The sequence below is a fragment of the Haliaeetus leucocephalus genome, unplaced genomic scaffold, assembly GCF_000737465.1.
Source record: "Haliaeetus leucocephalus isolate CR32 unplaced genomic scaffold, Haliaeetus_leucocephalus-4.0 Scaffold164, whole genome shotgun sequence".
Lineage (NCBI taxonomy): Eukaryota > Metazoa > Chordata > Aves > Accipitriformes > Accipitridae > Haliaeetus > Haliaeetus leucocephalus.
The window spans coordinates 1,786,950-1,813,481 of NW_010972600.1; the positions used below are offsets into that span (position 1 = coordinate 1,786,950).

The following is a 26,532-nucleotide window of genomic DNA, read 5'->3' on the forward strand; positions in this document are numbered from 1 at the left end:
CGGAGCGGCTGGGGGAGCGTGTGCCGTGGGGTCCCGTCTGAAATGTTGAATGATTGATGGAATAAATCCAAGCGTGTTAAATCCCCTCTGTGCTGGTGTTCAGGGAGTTTCCCGGTGGTGCGTGGAGTGTCGGAGCCCACCCTGGGCTGCCCTTCTCCAGGGTGGAGGTCTGGCACGAAGGGATGGTTACTGGAGTTGTGATTTAGTAATAGCTGGGTGCTCAGCCCTCCAAGCAGCTGTCTGCTGCAGCCAGCAGACTATTCACGGGATTATGATCCAGTCTGATGCTGGTTGTCTCTTCCATTCTCCACGGGCGATGGCAGCACCAGGTTGTGAATCCCAGACCCCTCTCGTGCTTGGCCAAGCTGCTGCTGGTGCCAGCGAGGCACCCGCTCAGGAGAGCAGCAGTGGGGCTTGTGCTTTTTAGGCTTTTTGGCTAAATGCTGCAGCTTTCTCTGTGCAAAAAAAAATGATTTTTTAAATTTTTTTTTTTTTTTTTTTTTTTTTTTTTTTTTTGTGAAATGATGCTGGTGGTTCCCTGCTGCTTGGGTGCAGGATTTAGGCTGCAGCGCGGCCGTGCTGGGAGGAGGTGACGCGGTGGCTCCGGTCCTGCTGCAGGAAGAGGTATGGTGTCACGGCACAAGCCGCATCGCTGCGGCTCTGTGTGACTGAATCCTTTCCCACGGGGGAGGCAGAGCCTGGAGGTGCGCGGGTTTCTCTTTCGCTGTAGGAACTCAGGCCTGAGCTATTTTTTTTATTGTGTGGTTGGTGATGGGGTGGTTTGGGGTGGGGGTGTAGGTGACTCAGAGGTGCTGGGTGGCCAAATGCAGCCCCCTGGGAGCTGCAGACCGAGGGGCAGGTTGCTGCGTGACAGATGTTTTTTGGCTGATGAAAAAAGGGTAAAGCAGGGGGATGTGGTGCAGTGGAGTCGGTGGCATCTTGTTCCCTCCCAGTCCGCTTGTGAGTCAGTAGTTAGTTTATTTACTTCATTTGCAAATTGATGAGACCAGGGCGCTGTGTGTGAATGTCCCTGCTCACTGGCCTGAACCACGGCTGGAGCCAGATGGCAGCCGAGCATCAGGCAACGGCGGCTCGGCACAGCGCAGCAGTGTTACAGCCCCGATACATCAGGCACATTCACATGGTTGTGCATTTTAGGGTTTGGTTGTTTGTGGTTGTTTTTTTTTGTTTGTTTGTTTGTTTTGTGGGCTGTGGTATCCAGCCCATTGCAATAGTGTGACTGTGCTCTTACTGATAAGGCCACTAATGAGCTAGCAGAGCAGTGCTGTGCAGCAGGGACCCAGCTTTGCACCACCTTGTCTGAGCAACAGTGATCACTGATGGAGGAGTTGCTTTTCTTCCACCTTCCAGCATGTGGGCTGTGAACTCTGATTGCAGCTAGAGGTTTAAAGCTGTTCCCTGTGTTGTGCTGGCCTGTGTTAAACAGCCAACACAGCTGCATGTGGGGCCCTGGGCTGAGGTTTAGCACCAGCCCTTCCAGGTGAGGCTTTCCTGACACAGCTGCAGCTTTGCTTCTTTTTTTTTTTCCTGAAAAGGAATCTGAGTTAGACTTGAATCTTTTGTCATCTTTTTTTAAAAATGTGAACCTGACACCATAGCATAGATTACTTTTGTTTGTTTTTGTACTGATGTTGTATTGTCAAGGTCTGATGAAGTATTACCAAGCTAAGCTGGGCCTTCTCCCTCCAGGGAAGCACTGAAGGTTTAACCACTGTTGGGTTTGCAGAGGAAATGTCTTCCCATCCCCTGTGACAGTGTTTTTGCTAACACCCTTGAACTGTGTAGCTGATGACCAGGACTGGAGTAGCTCAAGTACTTTAGTTGTGTAGTGTACTAATGTTTTCAGGTCCAAATGTGTTTCTTGACAGTGCCATGGACTAGCAGAGAGCTCCAGGGCAGGTCAGCCCTGCTTTACTCCAGCAGCTGAACAAGAGCTATGCTGAAACCCATTTCAAGCACTCAAATGTTTTAAGGGCTTAGAGTAGGACTGACTTAACTAAAGCAAGCAGGAGCCATTTCTTTCAAATTTAAGATGAGCAGGATTAAGAAAACCCTTAAGTATTAGGTTTTGTTGTGCCTGTGCTGTGGCAGATTAAGGGCTCAGCTCATTTAACATCCAGTGAGTCAGTCTCACTCCTTACCTGGTTCTCCAACATCATGGAGGGCAATTGCCTGCCTCCATCATGCTGTCCAAGCACTGATACTCTGGGGAGTGGTGTGAGGAGGTGAGTTACAGCAGTGACAGCCCTGAAGTAGCTGTAATCAGCTTATAGCCAGGGCAGTGCCAAGACCAGCCCTAAATGCTGAAGCTGCATTTCAGCAGACACTGAGCCGTGACTGGAGCCAGGCCGAGCTTTGCTGAGCAACTGCCTGTAACAGAGGTAAAAGCCATTTTTGTGTTTACTGCAGCACAGGGGAGGCAGGAGTGAGTAGAGATCTTCCAGGCTGGACTGGTCACCTCTAGAACCAGCCCTCTGTAACTCCTGCAGCTCCCCCCCTGCACCCCACACACATGGGCACAGACCACCACCATGGGGCTCCTTGTGGTCCCCTTTGAGCCAGAGGAGGGAAGAGGGGTAGGGTATTTAACAGAGTTTTCACAGTTCATTTGCTTACCCATGTATGCTATGCACACACCACACTTTTGTACTAGTCTGTGTTTAAAAAAAAGTAATAAACTTGAAGTTTATACAATCAGACTAAGTTTTAATGAGTGTTGCATGGTTTCATCATTGAAAGTTAGGGGCCACCTTGAATGCAAGAGCTGTTTATTAATATTTTTATTGATGACAAACAGGTTTAAAACAAACTGAGACAAAATCAAAAAAGAGTAACACCGTGCTAGCACTGATGTCTGGATTTATAAAACTCAGAGTAACTGCTACAAAGGAAAAAACCAGCACAAAGCAGAGGCAAGCATTCCCATCAGTGAAATAAAGGGGTGAGGGGAGAGGAGGGGGGTTACATTACTCAATGGATTGCATTGCACAGAGGGTTACAGCTTAAACCTATCAGAAGAGTCTATGCAACTACGCAGCCTACAGAAGGAAAAAAATTAAAAAGCCCTTCGGCAATGTTAATAAATAAAACAGTCCATCTTACAAGGAAGGAAGGTGGCCTGTGTCTCCATTCTTTCACATTTTAGAAGTCTAAACTCTGGAGGCTTTTTATGAGAAAAGAATGGTTTTCATTTCTGGAAAGTTTCTTTTGCAGTTCTTGAACTATGTTCACTGCAGGACTGAACAAAAATTTTGAACACCTGTTCCATGTTTATGTGCACACTACTCACGGTTTGTGGGTATGCTACACCAGGTCTGCACTGGGGGAGAGACACTCTTGAAAAACTACAGCAAATACAGGTTATGAAAGCGGGTCAACAATCTACAGAAAGGACAGTAATGAAAGGGCTTTCCCCCCCAGTTACAAAAAGTGGGTTTTACATCATTTAAGTACATTCATATGAGAGGTATTTTGAGTTCCCCCAAAAAAAAGACTAGAAACACTTGGAGCCCTTTGAGTATAAAGCTAACTTAATTCAAACTTTAAAAACACCTAGGTTAGTGAATCACACTCTACTGTTCTTTGCCAATTAGGAGGTAGAGGTTAGTCTAATTTAGGGATCTGATAAAAATGGGTCTGTAGGAATTTTAAATTCTCTGCGCTGTTTCTAAAAAGGTTTAGACAGAAATAAAATGCTCCCAGTGTTCCCATATGACTTATTTAAGACATGGGTACAACTTAGAAATTGGATGGCTTCTCTTATGTGCTGTTTTCAGTTTTGACTTCCAGCTATTTCTCAAGCCAGCATTGATGGCACAGCTGTGTCACTACCTGAAAAATAGGCTCCGGGTTTGGTTTTCAACACCTGAATCTTTCAGCTATCTGCATTAATCACCGAAGAAGCCACACAAAAGCCTAACCCATTATCTCTAATTATACCCAGCTATCAGAGGCCACCTTCCAACAACTGCCTGCTTTGTCCATTTTTCCAGCCTGCTTCAGTAACATTGTAGAGTCTTTACTTCAAAACCAATATAATCCCCAGTTTCCACTACTTCTTCCCCAGATCTGAGGGAGTGAGTAAAGCAGGCCTGTTAGCATCTTTTCCTCCAGGGCCGAAGGGCACAGGAACCCATCCCCTTTCAAGCGCAAAGTTCATCTTACAGAAAGGCTTGTTTTTCACAGAGTAGAGTCCAGACAGTAGCCAATTAAAGCATACAGAAAACACTTTGAAACCCTCCTCCTGCTCGAGCGCGCAGGCTCCTTTCACTCTAACTGCTATCCAATGTAGGAAGAAGAGGCTGATTGCTGCAACTTTAAATCACACTGAAAGTTCTCAAGGTTGGTGCTCTAATTTAGTTTTGTTTTAAACTTTTTGTAAGCTTCTCAGAACAAGGATCTCCCAGGTCCACCACTAAGAATTCAGAGACAAACTTCTAAAAATTCAGTGCTCCTTTGAAAGAATCTCTTTAAAACCACCTTGTCACGAAAGACCCGTTCAGAATGTGGGCGACACGATGACACTAGGATTTCAGAGCCAGCGTTGGACAACAAAACCTGCATCTCAGAGTTGAGCATCAGCTATGTTCCGCTGGATTTCTGCTTGGCTTGCTGTCACTTAAGTCAGGAACTCTCTCTCTCTCTCAGATACTCTGCTTCTAAAATGTAAACAGTTACTGCTAAAATATAGTACCCCTTTAAAACGAGAACAACTCTGAGATGAGGGTTTTCCTCTCCCCATCTGCTCTGAAAAGTAATGCCCTGCTCGCAAAGAGAAGTATGGAATGAAGTGAAACCTGCTTAAGGCCCTTCTCTCGAGCTTGTTTGACTGGGGGAGCAGGGACTCAGCTGACCACTCATTTCAGGGTGAGTTGCCTTCCCAGTGAGGCGCCAGCCAGTCCTTCAGTGCTCTCTCTCCTCTCCGGTCAGTCTCCTTGTCTCAGTGAGCTAGCAGTGGGCTCTCTCGCGCGCGCTCCTTTCTCTCTCTCTCCTCTCCGTTGGTTGGTTTCTTTCTCCTGTTGCTCTCACACAGTGGTGCTTCAGTTTTAGCAGTGGAAAACAGGTATCCATTTTATTTTATTTTTTTTATTACCCAGAATAAAATGCTGATGAACTAAGCTCCACACAAGCTTAGCTCTTCTTCCTCAACCTGAAAGCAAGAAAGCAAAACAACAGTTGCATTAGGGATATCACTCTTAAGGCAAACACTGTGTTCATGAACTTAAATCAGGGAGTAAGAAGCAGAGGAGTGAACCTCAAGTGCCTTACACTCTAATACTGTGACAGTCCCGTCACTCCACCATGTTGATATGCACGTTCACCCTGGTAAGTAGAGTCCTGTGACAGCGCCACGTCAATCTGAGATTTAAACTCATCACCAAGGTAACTGTCCTGAAAATGAAAGTGTGTGTTAAGCGTCTAACTCATTATCAAGTTCAAGTGCTCCCTTACAAAGCAGAATACCTGGCAGCCATGATTAATGATAAAGTCTGAGAGGTTTTGTTTTGTTGGGGGATTTTTTTTGTTTGGTTGTGTTTTAGTTTTTTAAAAATCTACTCTTTTTGCTGCAGAATTTCCACAAATACAAAGGCTTTTGCAATAGCTGGCTGTTGAATAGGCAAGCAGTTCAAAGTTAGGGCTCAAGTTGAAGTTGATACATGTAGCATTTCACTTCTATGCCTGAGTGTACTTAGAGAGTCCACCAAGTGGAGGAGTATGAAATGCTGTGGCTGCCATTGAAAATGGCTTTAGTTTCCATTTTCCTCAGTACTAGGAAACAAGGATGTGCATACACACAGATCACCGACACAATACCCAGGAAAAAGAGCAGACTACACATCAAAATTCTGCTTACCTGTGATAATTCTGGTTGGGAGAGCCCAGGCTGACTCATCTGTGATGGCTGACTCATGGAGATATACCCCTGAGTCAGTGGACCCTGGGAGAAAGGCTGGGACACCACATCTTGGCTCGCTTGACTATTTGGAAGGTTTGACTGACTAGTTCCAGGAATCCCAAAACGATTTTTCTGGCGCCCACCACGACCAGTCTTCCCTTTTGGCGCCCCACGTCCTGCAAAAGCATTCATCCCAACCAACAGTGAGAAGTCTGACACATGGAAACACATGAGAATTAACTGTTTCTATAAAGACTTGATCACTCGCAAGAGGCAACATTTTATATGTACTCAAGATAGCAGGTGCAGAGAAATCAAAAGGCGGAACCACCAGCGTAGGCATTGGCAAAGGGACACTCACTGGAGGCTGCAGTGCTGTCGGGTTTGTACTCCATACAACTAAGACTTATTACTGAAGCACATCTACTCTCATCAGCACTGCTGCGAGAGTAACAAAAGCCATTCTTCGACTTCAGACCTAAAACATGGCTTTTGTACTGCTTTACCCTTGCCCCTGTACCTGCGGCTGGTCCGTTAGCCTGGCCAAAGTATCCCGGTGGTGGCATCGGTGGCATCACAAGGTTGAAAGGGATAGGAATGTTCATAGCAGCGACATGGCTGGGGCCAGCACTAATCATCCCGATCTGGTCATGGGTTTGGAAGTACATGTTGGATGGGCGCCCTGGGGAGGGGAGGAAAAGCCACAGTGATTTCAGGCATACCGAATATTTAAAAATCAATTAACATTCCTGCTTTTAACAGTACTGGGAGGACTTGTGAGCAGGATAAATCAGGATCAAAAATTGAAAGGACAAGCCTACCGCTGCCAAGAACCACCAATATTTCTAGTTCATCATTTATTCCACACTTGAAAATGTCAGAGACTCATCTAACACATGCTCGTCCCTACAAAGTTACTCTTTTACAGCACCATCTAAGATTCCTGAAATGCTTACACACACTCCCTTTCCCTCTCATTTTTCATTTGCTCTGCAGACATCACATTAGACTGTAGGGGCTTCTACATACAGAGAGCAAAATCCAGGCAGATCACAAACCTCTTCAGTTCTTAAATCCCATATTTTTCTGTAGTGGCTCTTCAAACATTTAGAAGTTTGATATCTGTAAGATACCACACCCCAAGAACTAGTTGGGGAAAAAAAGTAAATCTATAAAGGTGTTAATTTTGACAGCTTCCTTTACCTTGACTGCTCCGGTCATAGACAGATCCTGGAATAATAGCCTCACGTGCATCATACATGGCAGTAGTCATGAAACGGGCACCCTGGAAGCATTATAGGAGTTAGACAAAGCCTTTGCATAGAAAACTTTGCACTGCAGCTTCAGTGTAAGCTATTTCAGGTAAAAATCCAGTAAAACTCCACAGATCATGCATACTTTACAAGTGCTGGAAAACACACCACTAGTATTTCAACTACATCATGACAACAAGATAAAGTAATAAAGATCCTACAGGCAGCCTATCTCAAATTGTGAAACATTTGGTGAATTTTCAGTCTATTTTGAGGTTCTTATGATAGTTCTCCCCTTACTCTATTCCTACCACTGTCCTTCTGTGATAGCTGACAAGCTTCTCTCCCCAATAACTACTTAAAGGACTAAGTATAAAACTTGCAGGTTGAGGATTAGAGTACAATGCTATTAAGTACACATGCCTAATGAGCTTGCCATTTCTACACAAAACAGTTACTTTACGTTTCATTCACCTCAGAAGTTACACCCTCATAAAATTTTGCAGTAAATAAAGAGCAATAAAAAAAAGCACCAAAAAGGCTTTTCTACAAGCACTCAACTTAGAAACAGCTGAAGCAGCAACTTAATTGGGTCACACTGCATTAACTAGGCAACAAAAATGGAAAGTTGTGGGTGTGTGAGGCTATGTGGGTGACTGTTTATTCCATCCATTTATAGTTGGTCAATCAACCCCCAATTGCTTCACACCACAAACACCTGAGAGACAGGAGAGGTCAACTTACTGGGTTGATGGTATTGACAAGTTTCCGGGGCTTGCTAAACTGCATAAGGCTTTCCCGGAGATTATTCAGTGGTCCCTCCACCAGAACCTTCTGCTCCTTGTAGTAATTCAGCAGGTGATTCCAAAGTGGTTGTTTAGACAGTGCTTTTGGGTTCCCAACAATAATTACTCCATACCTGTACAACAACAGACAAAGAGAAAAACTAAAATTAACTTTGAGTAATATGTAACATAGCTTTATTTTTAATGTCAGAACAGCCTCAAAGTCTATCTCTTTTTTTACAGTAAATCAAGGCACCTAACAGAAGTCCACGATGGTAGGTTTAGGAGACCCTGACAATTGTTTTGTTTACAGCAGATGATTTCTGTAGTGTGACAAAACACTTGAAAAGAGATTGCTGCAGCCAGTTTCTCAATCATCACAAGCTTCCTTTTGCAGGCTTGCCAAACACATCAGTGTACTCAACCAACCACCACCCTGTATTGGTCTGAAAGCTTGCAGAAACCAAGGAAACCAACCAATATAGTGTTGATTCCACATTACCCTTCTCAGTAATCAAATCCATTAAGAGAAGCAAAATGGTAAAAAAAGGTTGCTGGAAAGGATGAAGCAGCAGATGAAGGGAAGACTTCTGTCCTGCAAACAAAGGGGAATGACACAGCAGCTTCTACAAACTACTGATGCCAAATGGTAACACTGATTAGGTTGAAATTGCTCTTTTAAATTGTAGGGAATGGGGAAATCATTCAAGGCTTCCTTAAACGAGGTGCAGCAGGGAATGGGCCCGCTACCCATAAAACACAGACTTTTTGTTAGTCAGACTGTATCGATGCTTTAGCAGACTGAATTAGGTCTCTAGAATAGAAAAATTTGCCCAATTTTATTTTACCTTGCTCTTGTAAGAGCTACGTTAAGACGCCTGGGGTCATTCAGAAACCCTATTCCTTGGTGTTCATTGGCCCTCACACAAGAAAGGATAATAAAGTCCTTCTCTCGGCCCTGGAAGGCATCCACACTTGCAATTTCCACTTCCTGAAACAGAGGAAAACATGTAAATCACGGAAGCACAGTGCAAAACAGCTATGCTACCAACAGGCATTACAAAATGCATTGGCCATGCACTAGCAGTGCCAATCATTTGACAAAAATGTTATTTTTCTTATGACGAATGATTTGGTAATTCCACTAGTGACTAAATAGTTTCCCTAAAGGAGAACAGACAGTCTCAGTTTAGGACAAATTACTTTTATGTTCACTGCTTTATGATTCTCATATTTCCCTAAAACTGGCATTTGCACTATGGAAAGCATCCCTTTTCTAGGTATGTTGCCAAAAAGACCTCTGACTATTCCAAAACCTCGTAGTAAGACAGGTCCAAATTAGCATTGCTGCTCCCAGCTACCAAGAAACCTGAATCAGAGGGACAGATCATTCCTGGCAGAAGTAAGAGTATTTCCACCAAGTTTTCCTTCAGTGAAAACATTGACCAAGTTCTCAATATTGCAAAACAGACTATATTAAACATACAACCATCTTGTTTGTAGCAACAGATTTTAATGTTTGGTAGAAGAATTCCAGTAAATAAATAGTATGACCATCAGAATTTATGGAGCTTGGTTTCCTGCATCTCTTGGCACGATGTTTTTATCTAAGATACAAGCTAAAGCTTTTCCACAGCTGAAGCACTCATGACCTCTCCCTTCTGCGCCTCAATGAGTCCTCAGATGACAGACTCACTGAAACCTTCCTTTCAACAGAGACCTCAACAGGGCTTTCTCTTTTATCTGGCCAACTGCTCCCTTGACACTTACTGGCATTTGATACCGCCTAAACTCTTCTCCCTGGTCTATTTTAACCACAATCAGCTAAACTCAAAAATTACTGAAGAATAAACACAGACTGATGCCTAAGAAGCCAGACTAAAAGTGAAAACATTGTGAAGTTTCACAATATCTGACTTTTCTAGCTTCTCTGCATCCAAGTGTTCTCATTTGTGCAATGACTCCGTACCTGGTAAAGCTTTGTATGCAAGGAACCACTGAATTGCATGTACTGCACCAGATAGGATCGTTGACCTTCATAAGGAGTAATAATGCCAATCTGATCTGGTTTGGCACCAGCTTTCAATAGCTTTGTAGTTATCTTCTCCACATTGGCAGCTTCCGTCCTAGAAAGACAGATTTGTTTATCTAAGGAGAACCAAGGCATTAGGGCTAACTTTTTGCAAGTTAATGGGTCTAAAAAACTTGAACATATATGCCTTGCTAGTGTTTTGTCAGAAAGGCTACTTCAAGAAAAAGACCAGTTTTAGACTCTTCAAGCACTCAGATTAATACAGCTTAAGCTTTGCAGGAACATTCACCATTACCACCTCTTAACTTAGGCCATACACAGATATTCACAGCCAGAGGAATATGGGCAAAAGCCAACTTCTCAAAAGAAGGTCTCAGAATGACACAGAAATTTCTCCTTACATATACCTCCACCTTCTCAGAACTACACAACTAGACTTCCTGGAATAGCAAAATTCATGGTGGCCATCATTCCGAATGGAACTTCTTAGTAGAGTTAAATGTACACGTGTACTTTTATGAGCGAGATCATTAAAAGTGTTCCAGCCTGCTGTGCAAACAGATCCTTCGGTTGCTTTATCTTAAAGTTTTAAATATAGAATGTTTTTAATGCCAATCTCCCTGTCAGCCAACTATCATGCCATTTGTTTGTGCACAATCTGGCTTGCTGCATTCAGCAGTCTTGCACATGCTGTTCATGAAACAGACTGAGATTAAAAATATCACAGCAGATATTTTTCATAAGTTGGTCTGGTTTCCCTTCCAGGCCCATGAACGAATGCATACAACCAAGAGGAGCAAAGCGTTTTAGGCTCATTCTTTGAAAAAGAAGTTGGAATATGCAGAAAAAAGGGATACAAAAAAGAAATTTGAATTCCCCTCCCTTTCACACCCCCACCAAAATCTAAGACTTAGGACTCTGCTTCTGGAATTGGAATTCTGGCTTCAAAAATGCAACCTAATCAGTATTTCCTGCTGCAACTGCAGTCAGTTTACTTGCTGGCCCAAATTCATCCAACGTATTAGGCACTTAATTGTCCCGTGCTCCTTATACTACCAGTGAAGGAAAACACGCGCCTCCACAGAACAATTCAAACACACTTAAGTTCTGAACTGCTCCCTCTGGAGATGCCTTTTTCTCTTTGTTTACTGTAAAGGGAGCCTAGGGCAAATCAAGTCTGAAATGCAGCTCAGCCTGCACTATCCTTGATGGCAGCTTTTATTAAAAAAAAAGCATACAAGCAATTTCAATCATAGCTGTTAATAGGAAACAGCATTTTATTAATTTAGAAGAACTACTGCAGAACATAAGAATCAATAGCACCGAAGTACTGTATCCCAGCACACAACACATCTGAGGTCTGTGGGTTGGCTCATTTGAAGTACAGATACCACCCTGCATAGAAACAGAAAGTAGCTCTTCTTCAAAAACACAAGCCCTTTATTTAGCTCTTATGCCTTTATTCACATTGCAAGGCACCACAAGTCACAGTGACTACAGAATACTATGAATTTTGTTGCAGAGATTCTGAAGGATAGAGAAATGCCAAGATATTTGGTCTGCAGCAGGAATTGTATATTGCACTTTCCCTTGACTTCATTTAATTGTGACTGTCTCCAAGGGGTGTCACAGGATTATTAATAGTTTCATTTAACAATCTCCCTTACATTTGAGATATTTAAAAATACTTCGTCCCAGTGTAAGTTTATATCTCAGTGTTGAATTTTGTTTACCTGTTTAAGTAAGAGGTGCCTGAGCTGGCAATTTCCTCCTGTCCTTGTGTAACATAGAAAAACATTGGCTTATCTGGCTGTGGCCACTGGAAATCAAACCCTTTTTTCACACGGTCCGCTGAAGAGCACAAAAACAGTAAAAAAAGTTAGCACTGCTTAACTAGCAAGAACACTCACTTTCATATCAAAGCACCTTAAAGACTCAGAAGTAAGTGCAGTGGCAATTCTCTTTTTTAGCTAATGTATTAACAAACTCATCTAGATTAAAGAATCCTTCCTTTGATCCTTAATGAATGGCAAAGAAAGTAATTTGCAGGAGTACCATTCTTGCTTACCTGCAGTAACACCATTCTGGAGTGAACCCTCATAGAAGATATTGGATGGAAAAGCACTAAGTGCAGGATGCATGCGATACTGCACTTGCAGGCGAATTGGACGAATCCCCAGCACCACAAGCCTCTCGAAGAGAGACTGAGATAGGCCAGCCTTTGCAGCTTTTTTACACATCACAACAGGACCAAGCTGGCAGTGGTCACCCACAAGAATAAGCTGTGGAAAAGAAAGTTTGTAGATATCTAAGTTTGTTTTCTGAAACTTGTCCAATAGCTAGAAACAATAGCAATATCCTACTATAAAATATATTAGGAACTAATCAGTCTGACTTTTAAGAAGCTTCAGATCTAATCTAAGGCTTATAAACTTTTAGTGTCAACTAGCTTTTCAGCTCATCATTTCTGAATAAAATCTTACTCAGTCTCCAGATTGTTCCAGCAGGACCAACATGTTCTAGGCAAAGATTATGCCATGGAAACAGAAAACTAACAGGACTAACACAAAATAAAGTCATTTAGATCTATATTATGGAAGCGTTTTCCACGAAAGGAAAGAATTTTGTACTCCTGCATGCCTACACCGTGAATGTTATTGCTCAATGCTACTTCCTCTATTTATAAACTCTTTCTTTAATGAAATTTTCTTTGAAGAAATCCAATGGCTCCTACCTGTTTTGCTCCCAGGACAACTGGCACCATGCACTCTGGCTCAGTAGCCTGTGTGCTTTCATCAATCAGAATGGAGCGGAACTGCATTTTTGCAAGTCTTGGATCACCAGCTCCCACACATGTGCAACAGATCACATCTGCATTCTGAGACAGAAATGAAACTGAAATTAATCAAGTAGGATACCAACACACAATATTTCTACATGGAAGAGTATTCAATACCATTCCAGGAATCCCCCCAAAAGTTAAATTGTACTCTGATCTCCACCAGCAAATTGCAACTAAGCCTCAAGTGGGAGAAGGCAATTATTTAAGCTGCTAGACCCAATGGAACCTTACCATAAGTAATTCACGCTCTGCTGTTCGTTTCAGTGCACGGTAACGTTTCTCATCAGCAGATGACAGTTCTCCAGTTTCATCTTTAAGCTGCTGCAGTTTCTGAAGCTCTGGCATGCTGGGAAAAACAAAAAAAATAAAAGGAATTTTGCTTTATGGCTTAATTAACAACTTGGTAGGATTAGATTGAAATTCACTTGTAAAACTAAATACGACACATGTATAGAACCAAAAAAGTTATCACATCAAGCAAATACATGCTGTCATCATTACACAGTTAGTCAGCTGTGTCCATCACAACACTTAAGTTGGTTTTTTCATTCCCCTGCCCCCCTCAACCATTTCTTACCTATCCATGTTTCTGATCTGGTTATGCAATGCCAAGAAGGATACAGGAGAGTCAATTGCCTCACGACTTTTAGCACACAGACGAACCACTTTCAGTCCAGTTTGATGGATCTTCTCAGTCAACTGATCTACAGCTATATTACTCGGAGCACAGACTAACACAGGCCTTGAAAAAGATTAAGCAAAAAGTAAGTCTCAATGAGCTGTATACTTTTTTCCATTAGACTTGTAATAAAATCATGTGTTACAACACATCCCTTAAAAAATATGCTGGGGAAGAATATTTTCCGAAATAAGCACAAGTCTCCCCAGAAAAATATACTTCTAGAAAACCTTTAGTTCAATGATACAAGTTATTTTGATTTTTTTAAATCAAGTTGATTCTTCAATCATTAATAAAGTAGCCTCACACATAAGGACTTAGAGAGAATAGTTCTTACCCATTGCCCTGTCTAGCCAGATGATAGACAATTGTGGCTGATGTCACTGTTTTTCCGGTACCAGGGGGACCCTGAATAAGGCTCAGAGGACGCTGCAGGACAGTCTTCACAGCATAAACCTATTAAAAAAATTTTTATTGCTATTTAGCATTCAATGCATAAGAAGTTACAACCTCTATTCATACATCCTTTATCATATTCTTTGTGTGTAGTAAAAAGGAGATGAGGTTACCTGAGAATGGTTGAGATCAGGAAGTCCTTGTGCTGTAAAGCGCTTTGGCAACTGGCATTTAATAATTACATCTTCTACCTCATGACCTAACAGTTTGTGATAGATGTACCCAGACACTGAAGTCTCATCCACAGCAAATGTTTTTAAAGCACTCTGCATTCTGAAATGAGGGAAGGACAGGGGGAAAAAAAAAAAAAATCAGTATGACCTCAAATACAACTATCCACAAGTGTCCTACACAAAGGTTAATTACACATCAGGCACAAATTAAAATATACCTTGGGACAAGAGAACAATGTAGAATACTAACAGAATTAAGAGACAAAAATTAGACTCCGAGAACACAGATCTTGTTTTTCCCCATGTGAATACTACGAAGTATTATAACCAGAAAAAACCTGTAGAGAAACACCAGCCTCTGACAGAATCTGCAATAGTAATTCTAGGTGCAAGATTGGAAGAAAATTTGTACTCAGTGTATCTCTTTCAGGATAATAAACAAACTCCTATCTTACAAAATGCAGTACAGGCATATCTGAAGTCTATTGACCTCACAGCTGATTCAAATGTCTTGGAATTTCAGCTAGTTAAAGCAATTCAAAGTTTAGGAATACCAACTAAAATCAGAGAACACTTCGTGATGGACCAGTGTTCAGGAAGCCGAACTACAAAACAGTTTTTCTTCCTATATTCCAAGTATTACTAAACATAAGGTAAATTTCCCTCCCTGATGTATTTGCAAGAAACCTCAGATGTGCCTTCAAAATGAGAAAAATCGACAATTTGATAGCATTCAGGTTAATTCTATTTCTAGTAAAAGTTAGGCCTGTTGCTTTATGAACCAGATATCACATGTTCATAGACTTGATACATTGGGCACACTCGGATTTCTGATTGCTGGTGTCATGAAACAATACAGCTTTTCTTGTTCAAAAATTCTCACTGAAGGTAAAGGAAGATATATACACCAACTGCACCCACTATCTGCCAAGTTTTGAAGTGCCTTCTCAATACCTGTCAAATGAAGTAGACTTCCATACAAAATCTACTTGGAAGTTATGAGTAACTTCCACAGGCGCTCCAACGCTGCTCCTCAGTTCAATGGCTATCTCATCACCATAATCTGTAGAACCTCGTTAAGTAGTAATCTATAGCAAAAATTTGAATTTTATTTTTCCCAATTTTGATTTTTGGTTTTGGGTGGTTTTTTTTCCTAGCAAATCCCCACGACAAATTAAAATTATCTCAAAATTACTTTTGTACACGTTTACTGATTTCTTGGAGAGACTTCAACCTTGGATTAAGCCTTCCTGAAGGCTCACTAAGTAAAGGATACTATCAGGAACTTTGATAACATGACCAATTCCTTTCCATAAAGGGGCCAGGTCTCCTTTATACCTCAAGCAGATCTCATCTCCTTGCATAAGACGCATATCTACAAAGGAAGGAAAAAATGCTCTTAAAAATGTTCACCAATGAACAATCATCCCCCAACACAGAACACTTACAGTACTATTTTACATCCCAGGCCAGATCATCACAGTTCTTTAAACACTGATGCTATTCACCAGGCATAAAAAAAACCCAGACAAAACATACAATCAAGCTGTCATTACCTGAATCAGTCTTTGGCAAAGTGAAATAAGCAATTCTTTTCTTGTTCAAGCCCAGGTCCCATCTGACTGTGATGTTATCTTGGGTCTAATGGCAAAGAAAAGGCATCTATTATGTTCTTAAAGAGCAGTTTGCCAACTACCAGGGTCCTCACTGTCCTATACTTCAAAATAGCGGGGAAACACAAAACTTGCTGTTCAATATCACTGTATAGACAAATATCTGTATTTATTCTTATGGACTGAGTTCACATCATCTGCAGAAGATAATTCTGTTCTACAAGAGTTAATGAGAAACAAAATCCTAATCACCACCTGCTTTATTTTCTCCCCCCCCCACCTTTAAAACATTCACTAAGTGCTTGCATGACCTCATATAATTCAAGTTTGATTGGAAACTCTGACTGACAAAGGTAACTGCAGGTTATGAGGATAACATAAAAGAAGGTGGCCAAGTTGCACAGTTCTACAATAGAACATGGTTCTTGGAAAGATAAACTTTGAACACAGAAAAGATGGAAGTTCGCAAGTGTTTCAAGCTCTTTTTTAAAACCTCAGTTTGAGGATTTTTCTTTCCTCTTCCTGCTGTCAAACATCATCATTACTACTGTAACTACTGCGATGTAGTAGTACTGTAATTAAGACATTTATTTCACTTGAGCCATCCTTCTATGCTGCTGACAGTGACCATGTGTTTGATACCAGAGAACTAGTCAGAAGCCTCCTCAAACAGGCATATTGCAAGCATATTACCTGAGACTCCTTGAGTTTCTTGTCATAGTCTGCCTCAAGCTTGACTAGAGGACCAAATATATTTTGGTATTGATAAGCATCTTCATATCTAAGCAGGACATGCTGTGGCTCTTCATCAACACCAGGCTTTTCTAAGTCCTCAAGGGTTGCAGATGGATTTTCCTAGAATTTAAACCATAAATGTTTTGTTTCAAAGCTTTAAGTACAGACAAGTGACAATCTCTCACTGTGTAACAGGACTACCAATACCGTATTTTACTACTACAGAAGTTATATCAAGGTATAACCACTTGTTAGAACTACACCAAGACATTATATGTCATTCTCACTCACATTCAGTCAGGTTTGTTATGCTTTAAAGGATGTACAGAAAAACCTCCCAAAAAGCAGTAATGGAATACCAAGCATGGACTAACAGTTCCCCACTCAGCTAGTCATCACATAAAGCAGAAACAAGTGAAGGACTTCATATAGGGAAGGAAAGATGTTTTTTCAGATTGCCTGACAGTGCAACTTGAACAGAGCTGAAGAACCTAAGGGTGAAACTTTCCTACTTTGATAAATGATCTCCTGAATCCTTTGATCAATTCCCAGTTGCATTGCTTGTCAAATCTGCAGGATTTAAACCTCATCTGATTTGAGTAAATTCCCTGCCTTATACAGTTGCTAAAACAGTCTTGCCCTTCCTTCATAAAACCCACAAAATTGGCACTTGGTAAAACATAACTGGAATTTGAGAAGCAGCACATACCTTCCAAAGTTCTTCCAGTTTGTTAATCTGTTGAGCCGTAATCTGACGTGCCCTCAACTGTTCCTGTTCAGATGGAATCTTTACCAGCCACGAAAGGAAACAGCGATCTTGGATAAGAGGCTGCCACTGTGAACTGTCCCAATTAATATCCTTTAAACTGCTCTGACTGGCACATGGCTGCCTGCACAACCAAAATATTGAAAAAAATTTTAAATTAGACAAGTGTAAGAAAAAGTCTACCATGTGAAGTGTAAAAATAGGTTTATCATGCTCTTAGAACAACTCAAGTATCTCATTTAAAAGGAAAAAAACAAAACAACCCTAACCTGCTGGGCCAATTCTTTTTTAATTCCTATATTTGCCATTTCAAAACTGGTAAGGCTTGGCATCGTAAGTTGTATTTATTGGGTGTTTCTAGAACTGAAAATTTCAGCATCCAAAATATTAAATATGACACTCACCTTTGAAAGTGGTTACAGTCCACTGAGACTATGCACACATACAATATATCAGAAAACACTTGGGATTACTTCCCATCCGTTGTTTAAACAAATAGAAGAACTCATTCCATAGAAACACACCTACTGTCAAATACACGGTAAGTGACAGCATTTAATTAAAATACATGCAATTATAAAATCATGATTTCTGACAGAACCTGTCAGAGAACAATTTCCAATCTACTGTCATCTTCAAATGATTCTACGAGATGACAGAAAAACATACTGTGTAATACAGTCACTACTCCAGTAGGGCTCCAGAGTAATTTCCTGAACTGATCTGTTACTCTTCCAAAACTGAAAATCCCACTTTAAAAAGGGAGAAACACACCTTTCTTCCATTAAGGACTGTTTCATTTGGGAGAAATACTTTTCTATAGAACTAAGACATTTGCCTAGCATAAGAGGATTTCCCTTTATTGCATTATCTACTTGTATACAATTCATGAAGTCTGTACAATCCCCTAAAGGAAAAATGGTGGCAAATTAGAGTATAAAATATATTTTGGTACAAAATGAAAGCAAGCCTTGCCCTTTAGAAATAAGGTTATGCAACAGACTTGACACAAACATGCCAACAAAGGCATTCTCTCACCTGCACAGCAAAACAACCACAGAGTCTGCCTTAGCTGGAATAAAGCCAAGGAGAAACACATTACGACATCCACAGTTATAACATTCCAAGACAGTCTCTCCTAGAGGTCCATCTTTATGAAGAGTCACCTCTTTGCACTTTGCTCTCACAAGATGATTAACAATGTGGCTGAAACCAGAGAGGACATACATTTATATGAAGTTAATAGGAAAATCACATTTAGTCCTAACTTAATATATCAGCTCAGTTACTAAAAGACACAAACAAAATCTATTTACACTGTGGCAGACATTGGTAAGATCTTGCTCTTTTCATCCAAGCAAAGACTGCTAACACAGTTTCAATGATTTCTCAGCACATGAGTGTTTTTAGGGTAGATGAGTGTGAAAGAATAAGGAATGCCTAAAAAATTCTTTTTATGTTACTGGTAATTGAAAGAAGCCTCCAAAAACTCCATTGGTCAAGAGCATCAGTTCTACTGTGCTTTGGAGGAAGACAGGATGAGGGAAGACGCAGCAAGATCATTTCACAGAAGTGATTCAAGCTTTGCTGAGATCGAGGTCTAAGTTGACAACAGCATAAAAGCTAAAGAGGAGGTTGGAGGCTCACATTTAAGTCGCTAGACTTCAATTATCACCAAAATGTAAGTCACAGCCATCGCACCACTTCAAAACAAACACATTCTAAAACAAGACTGTCATTGTTATTTCCATCATTTGACCATTTACCTGCCAGATGTATTTCCACGCCCATTACAGAACCACTTTTTGCTGGTGTTACAGTAAACCACACAAGCAGGGTCATGGATACCACAGTAACTGGAATTAAAAATGAAAAAACAGGAAGTGATTAGGTACTTGCTTATAGGAAAATTCAAATACAAGATTTAAACTACGTAGTAGTGTACAAAAATAAGGGAAAGTGAAAATTAGGGAACACAAGTGTTGGTAAAAGCATCAGATACGAGGTAAACTTCTGAGTCACAAGTATTTTAACACTTCTCACCATTACCATCTCTATGTTGGCTTAGCCTCCTGTTCCTCAAGGGAGGTCAAAGACCTGCTGGACCTGGCAGCTGTAAGCGTACACAAGAACTCACCAGAGGGCACTATCTTCCTACCAGTACATAGATGTCTCCAAGGAATTTGCTCTCACAATCCAAAAAATCCTCTAAGCATACACCCTTCACTCACACGAAGCGCTCCTGCCCTCTGGAAATAATAAGCCCGCGGCAAAGATTAGGTCTTACCTGCAAGCATGCACAGGAAGATCCTTTGTGTAATACGTATCTTCTTCATCTTCTTCAAAATTCAATTCTGCCAGAAGCTGGCTGGTTTTAGCCACATTATCATCCACAGCTCCATTCTGTAGAATGCCATCAGGTCCATTAACCTGAAATACGAGGTCAGTGCTTAAGTTATACAATGAACACAGACTCCAAAACATAAAGCCAAAGACAGTAACCCCTACTCCTCAAAGCAAAAACTTGTGTTTAATTTGGAAAATCTCAAAAGGAAAGAAAAATGCTGGTAAGAACTGAAACACCAGTTTCACATACCAGTTATATAATCAATATTTGCTTCATTAGCTCCTATTTTACAGGATTATTTACACTACAACTGATAAGTAGAAGAAAGTTAACAAAAGGAGATTGCTTTTCTGCAGAACACATTTTTCCATACAGTTTTACACAACACATGAAATTCCATTTAGGCAATTCCAGCAGTATCAAACATTGTTTTTTCATCCTTCATTTTACTGCCAAAACCAGGTTCTTTATTGTATAGGACTTTCCCCACCCATTTCTGCTGTTGTCTATCCACCAATTCAATGTTTCTCCTTCTGCCAAGGTATCAGAAGCACGACTTCATGACACTTGGACAATAGAGAGCAGGTAACTGAGAAACCTGCTGTCATATAAGCCTAATTTAGAAAAAAAAAATTGAAATAGTGCAAGAAATAACAGAAACTGGTTTTCAGCAGAGTGTCTAACTCTCCAGGCAGTATTGTTTGTTCAAGATGTACCAACCATATTACAATCAAAGAAACACACTTAAATACATCAGGTATGACAGTCACTATTGCATTACTTTAAATTTGGTTTAGCTACGATATGATTTCCTTTAAAAAATGATGCTAAAGTTACCCCAGAAAACTGTAAAAGTCCATCAAAACTAGTAACACAGCTCAAGTTTTCAGAGCAACACACTTCAGAGATCAAGTGTGCCAACACAGCACACACAGAACAGGTGTGCTCTTTCCACTGACAATACACTTAACTGCCAGAACCATGAAGTTCTGCAACATTTGGTGCTGTGTCAGCATTTTTTACACATCAAGTCCTTCTCAAGTTAAAAATAACTCCTTTTTGGCAATACTGAGTACAGTGTGTTTACCACCAGGCAGGAGCATCACGAAGTGTGAATATCACAAATCAGATTTTGGCATGGCTAGAGCAGCTGTTGCCCCTTGGGCCTCACAGGTGTTTGGGTTTAATTCCACAGCTGCATCTCTACAGACTAACAGCCACAAGGAAGCTTCAGCATCTTAACATGAAGCTGTCAAGAACCCCCAAGATGGCTAGATCCCCACCTACTCCAAAACCCTGTTCACTCAATCACTTGATTCTTTGACCTGTCTAGCAAGATCTCGCTAAAATCCAAGAGAATAAGCATACAGTCCATAATCCACATTAACTTTGACTGGAAAAAGGTGGGAGAGGGACCACCACAGTGACTGCAATGATTAGCACAATATTAAGAAAACATCTGGGACAAGTGCTGTGAGGTAGCTTCCCTATCAAAGCAAAACCATCAGATGTATTAAAACTCCCAATTGTTTCTAAAGGTATTGGGTTAGACAAGGTTAGATAAATACTTATTTCTGAAAGTTTTAACTAGCTAATCAATGGGAGCATAAGAATCACTCAAGGCCTTTGTCTATCAAGACAGTATTTTAATAACTCTTTTGCACTTAGACTTTTAATGCAGTTTAGCTGGTATCTGTAACTTAATTCTCTGACAAGACATGAGAAAGCTGTCCACAGTGAGAAGAATGCTAAATCTTTATTAAAAGAAATTTGATAAAAATAGTTGCTGTAGCGTTTTAAAGCTGCAACTCATAAGAAAATCAAAACGAGCTTACTTCTCTGAAAGTCTCATTTAGATTCGATGCCAACTAGTTTCAGCATTGCACATAGAAATTTAACAGCCAATTGCAAGAGTTAAATTTAAAAGTAAGTGTAAGCCACTTCACACTTGCCCTCAGCAGTAAGGAACTGGACTCAATAGCACTTTGTTTCATTATCTTCAAATGAAATGCGGTGCATTTGCAAAACCCAGTCTAAATGGTATGACTTTCTATTCATGTGCCCTGGTTTCACTCTATCCCAGCTGGGATAGAGTTAATTTTCTTTCTAGTAGCCACTATAGTGTTATGTTTTGGATTTAGTATAAGAAGAATGTTGATAGCAACAACTGAAAACATAGCTGTGTTAAGCAGTGTTTAGACTAAGTCAAGGATTTGTCAGCTTCTCATGCCCAGCCAGCAAGAAGGCTGAAGGGGCACAAGAAGTTGGCATAGGACACAGCCAGGGCAGCTGACCTGAACTGGCCAAAGGCATATTCCATACCATGTGACATCATGCCCAGTATATAAACTGGGGGGAGCTGGCCAGGAGGGGGAATCACTGCTCAGGAGCTAACTGGACATCCGTCAGTGAGGGGTAAGCAACTGCATTGTGCATCACTTGTTCTGTATATTCCAATTCTTTTATTATTGTCATTATTATTTTCTTCCTTTCCATTCTATTAAACTGTTCTTATCCCAACCCACAAGTTTTACTCCCCACCCCAATTCTCTCCCCCATCCCACTGGGTGGGGGGGAAGTGAGTGAGCAGCTGCATGGTGCTTAGTTGCTGGCTGGGGTTAAACCACAACATGATGTTACCTCCAAGTACTGGCTTTTAATAGAAAGATCAGCCAAGAGAAACCATCAGTGTAGAATGTGAAAAGAAGTAAAGGGGAAAAAGGAAAAAAAACCCAAAGAAATTGCAGTGGCATACAACAACCCATTAGTATGATGAACCCAAATCCAATCAGCTCACTGTGTAATAGCATCTCCACAGATGTTTGAAGATAAGTATCCATTTTAAATAGATAGTGCCATTTTTACAAAATATGAAGATAACTTGTAACTGATCATGGGACAGGTGGAATGCCAAAGCCTTAAGTTAATCTGAATTTCTTAGAAGCAGGAATACCAGGCATTCACAGGTCCATTTCTATCAGTCTATTCAAAAGAGCCACAACACATTATTATACACATCAGTTGACAAGTTTCATCAAATTAGTTTTTGGGTGCTCATAAAAAATTGGATTGCTGAACAGTAATGAAGTTAAAAGAAAACACAGACTTTACAAGCCAGAAAACCCAGAAACTACAACAACTGCAAGCTATTTGTACTTCTGCACCAGGTGACTGCTAGTTACACCCCAGGGAGCTCCTACCCTTTCAGAGAGTTAGGCAGGAATGATGTCACCTGTTACTATGAAAATCCAGCAGCTAGTACTAGGCCTTGGCAGGCACACAATGAGGAAGTGACTCAACTATTGTTCTCAAACCTACTGTGATGTTAGCCTATGTGCATATTATTAAAAATCTGGCACCATCAACTGTTGTATAAGCCGGGGGGGGGGGGGCTTCTCTATTTTAAAAGTGTTGACTGAAACTTCTGGCACAGCAAGTTTAACAGCTACAGCAATCTGAACATTGAGGCACTCTGAAACTACCACTAAGGTACTGGTCCATCCCTCCCTCGCTCCTTTTTTGGCCTCTAAAATACTGTTCAAGAGACAACAGTAAAGGTCCAGGGAAAAGAGTTACAGAATGGTAAATCAGACGATGTAGTCGCTTCTCCTGACCATATGCGAGTCCCCAAATCAGAGGTAACAGAATATTGTCATCTCAATCTCTCCTCGTCCTTCTGGCTAACATACCCCCCACCCACCTCTGTAGCTGATCCACAGGTGAATGCAGCTATATCCACTTCATGTAGTTCTACTTTAAAGTGGTACATTTCAAGCTGTAACAAGAAAACTAATTGCAGTTAAGTAGGTATTTTGCTAGGAGTACTCATTACAAGACTGCAGTCCAATCAGTCATGGCAATGCACTTCAACACTGCACAGTAGCCGCAGGACACCCAGTCACACTGTCCTGATTCGGGTAATTTTCCCTCATGCTTTAGAAAAAAATATACACTTTCAAACTTGCATGGGTAATTCAACTATTTGTTGTTTGTACATTGTTAACATTAAAGCTATAGGCTATTTACAGTACCTTATTATAATCTCTTATACTGATTTGCTTTCTCTTTCAAAATAAGGAAGGGGATATTACTGAGAACATTCACCTGCACACCACCTCCAAAGCACTGTGGAGTAAGCTGTATTTCCACATGGGGACCTGCGCAACAAGGAGCAAGTCATTTTGCTAAGACAAAAAGTCTTTGTTAGAACTGGAAATTAAATCCAGCCTCCATAGTCTAGACCAAAAATCTAATAGCTGACCCAGCCTCTTTCAACCACTCAAACAGCTTAGCTAACACATTAACACCATGTGCCTTGTCCATCAGACTTCTTGAGCATGTGACTGCCTCCTAGCATCATAAACTAAGTCCTTGCCTGGAAGAATGAAAAAATAAGGCAGAAATCAGAATTTATCTTAAAATATTTAGAAATATCTATTCCTATGTTTGATTTTAATCACATGTAAACAATGGAAATATAGTTTTCTGAAGAGAAAACAGTAGACATTGCTTCTGCGCTACTAACCTCTCACTATCTTTTGTCAATTGGACACTAATCAATTGTAACAACATCCTCTTAAACTATTAGTTAAATATACGTTGAGAAAGGAAGCTCTTATAGACTGCCTAAATCAATCACATTTTCTTAAGAAATTAGGCGCTCTGTATTGCTCAACTAATATTTTTAAACACTAGGACACTAAAAAGATACCAGAATATGGAACAGCAGAGTAAAAGTATACACCTCCAATGTTTATCAGCTTCAAATAAAGATTATTTATTCAAGTAGCTTTAATTATAATCACAGTGACAACTTTTAATTAAGCAAAATGTATGTGATCCATTTTAGGGCCTTAGAAGTTATTATTTGGTACATCCCCTGCCAAAAGGCAAAACAAGTTTTTTGTTGAAGGCAGCAAAATTTTCCCCAGAATCTTTAAAAATACACAATTTCTGATCTTATCGCTCATGAGACCATTGAAACATGCAAGTCTAAACAGATCCAGGGATCTGGGTTTTGCTGTACTTCAGCTCAGGAGGACACTATACTTACTAATCTTCTGAGAGTTCTTGTTGCAATAGGTCCATTCCCTTTCCCCACCCTCCCCCCCAAAAAACCCTAAATTTCTAGAGTATAAACGAGGATCAGGATGACCACAAGAGTTTGCGGAAACATCATAAATGCACTCGGTTTAAAAAAAAATTAAAATAATAATAAAAAAAATCTCTTCCTTCTTGCCAGGACAGATGGTTATACACATACTAGTACCTGAATGTGCTCTCCAGATATTTTTTTTTCTTTTCACTTCAAAGGCTTTTCAAACATGTTTAGACAAAAAAAAGAGACAAATTAATCCTCTCATCTGGTCTTTTAGCTTACAAGGCTTATTTTGGGGTGTTTTTTTCTTCTTCTTCTGGCCACATTTTCTCTACTAGGAGTTCTGGAATGATCACAACCCATTAAAGCTTTAAAAACTAAGACTTTAATAAAACTGTCTTTTTAATCAAGCAATGTATAGTCTGGCTGTACACAGACAAGATTTTACTACCACTGCTTAATAATTCTGATATCTCAGTGCTCAAACTGGATAAAGTCTACCAAACCCAAATTCAAAAGCTGTAAAATCAAACAGAAAATAAACATGTAGCCCATGGGGTCACGTTGCTAATTCTGTCTCATAAACACACTAACCTGGAGCAAGTCACCGCACAGCAGCTTCGCCCAGGCTGTACACTGAGCACTTTCAAGCACAAGAAAATCATTCAAATTTGTCCTGGGATAAACCTGATACGGCTCGGACAGGATAATACCACCTTCAGTCCTGTGCTGCACACCTGTAGGTTCTCAGCGCCTGGACATGCTGGCCTGTTTTCAGTCTGCTCACTTCTGTTTCCACAGCTCTACCATTTACAGATCCTGATATGTCAGGTTTTGCAAGTAAAAGGAAAAATCAAGCCCACTCAAACTATGTTTGTTTCAGGATTAAAAAGTTACCTAAAGCATTTCAACTCCTCTTTAAAAATCATCCTTTAAAACGTAGACAACATACAAACCTTTAACTGTTAAGAAAGGGACTACATGAGTATTTATATAGATGCAATGAAATTTAGCAGAATAATCCATGATTTTAAATGGAGAAAAAGTTTGACTTTTTAAAACACGTGGAAGAGTTTAGGGGTTTTGTTTTTACTACAGAGACAGTCAAGATGTAGCACAGTGACAGATAGTATCTTCATCTGCAAGACTTCTTCACTTGTGAGCATATAACCCTAGTTACTTCTTTACTTTCTCTTTGTAAATTGTGAAATAAATACAATTGTCACGTGCATACCAACCATCAACAGACCATATTAAAAAAAAATAAAATCACCAGTTTTTAAGTTATGGGGAACTAGGCCTCTCAACTTAAATCTCAGGCCAGATCGACTGTCACTCCCATACAAACCCAAAACAAACCAGCCTAGCAACCGTGCCGCAGAAAAGGTGGCAAAGAAGTAAGAATTAAAAAAAAAATAAAAAAATTGAAAGCATATTTTGCTTTTAGTCAGAGAGAAATTAAAGGAAGTAACGCTGAACTTCCTCAGCGCCCAACTTTTGATAACCAAATGCCACCTATAGCCGTCTTTCTTTTGAAGAGAAAAAGAACCTGAAACGACATCCAGAAGCATTTCCGACTTCTTCCTTCAACACCGCACCGAAAAGCGACACAACTGTCACGATAACAGCCGCGGACCTCGCCGGCTTTACCAGCGGACAACTGCCTTCAAGCGTTATCCTCAACGCTCTCCCCCTCTATTTCCAGGGCAGAAGCAAAACGCTCGGCTACCGGGCCCGCTCCGGAGCCGGCAACCTCCTCTCTCTACGGGGCAGGCGAGCAGCCACACGCGGCTTCCACTTCCCCGTCCGGCGCTGCCGGGGAGGGAGGCGGAGGAG

General features: G+C 40.7%; 1 protein-coding gene across 4 annotated transcripts; it reads right to left on the reverse strand.

The window, feature by feature from the left end:
- Positions 1 to 5,100: 5,100 nt before the first annotated feature.
- Positions 5,101 to 19,763, reverse strand: UPF1 (UPF1 regulator of nonsense transcripts homolog (yeast)). 4 transcript variants are annotated; one of them, XM_010563247.1, is made up of 23 exons: positions 19,539 to 19,763; positions 19,018 to 19,107; positions 18,290 to 18,457; positions 17,195 to 17,375; positions 16,444 to 16,605; positions 15,694 to 15,778; positions 15,414 to 15,512; positions 15,092 to 15,200; positions 14,078 to 14,237; positions 13,846 to 13,964; positions 13,407 to 13,571; positions 13,061 to 13,175; positions 12,722 to 12,865; positions 12,056 to 12,269; positions 11,721 to 11,838; positions 9,925 to 10,081; positions 8,804 to 8,946; positions 7,915 to 8,089; positions 7,121 to 7,202; positions 6,438 to 6,599; positions 5,876 to 6,093; positions 5,290 to 5,412; positions 5,101 to 5,170 (listed from the first exon to the last, which is right to left on the reverse strand). In XM_010563247.1, exons 1-22 carry the CDS (start codon positions 19,733 to 19,735, stop codon positions 5,293 to 5,295), a joined length of 3,183 nt encoding a protein of 1,060 aa, XP_010561549.1. In that variant the 5' UTR covers positions 19,736 to 19,763; the 3' UTR covers positions 5,101 to 5,170; positions 5,290 to 5,292. The 4 variants fall into 4 exon arrangements, with proteins under 4 accessions (XP_010561549.1, XP_010561547.1, XP_010561548.1 ...); XM_010563245.1 differs by having other exon boundaries at positions 15,092 to 15,209; XM_010563246.1 differs by having other exon boundaries at positions 17,195 to 17,384.
- Positions 19,764 to 26,532: the final 6,769 nt, after the last annotated feature.

Coding starts and splice junctions, on each gene's coding strand:
- UPF1 (XM_010563244.1), bottom strand. CDS start 19,735: ATGTTTTGGAGTCTGTGTTCATTGTATAACTTAAGCACTGACCTCGTA. Junction 15,210..15,413: donor TGTTATCAAAGTTCCTGATA/GTATCCTTTACT, acceptor CTACTTAACGAG/GTTCTACAGATTATGGTGAT. Junction 13,176..13,406: donor CAGATCAGAAACATGGATAG/GTAAGAAATGGT, acceptor TGTTTTTCCCAG/CATGCCAGAGCTTCAGAAAC.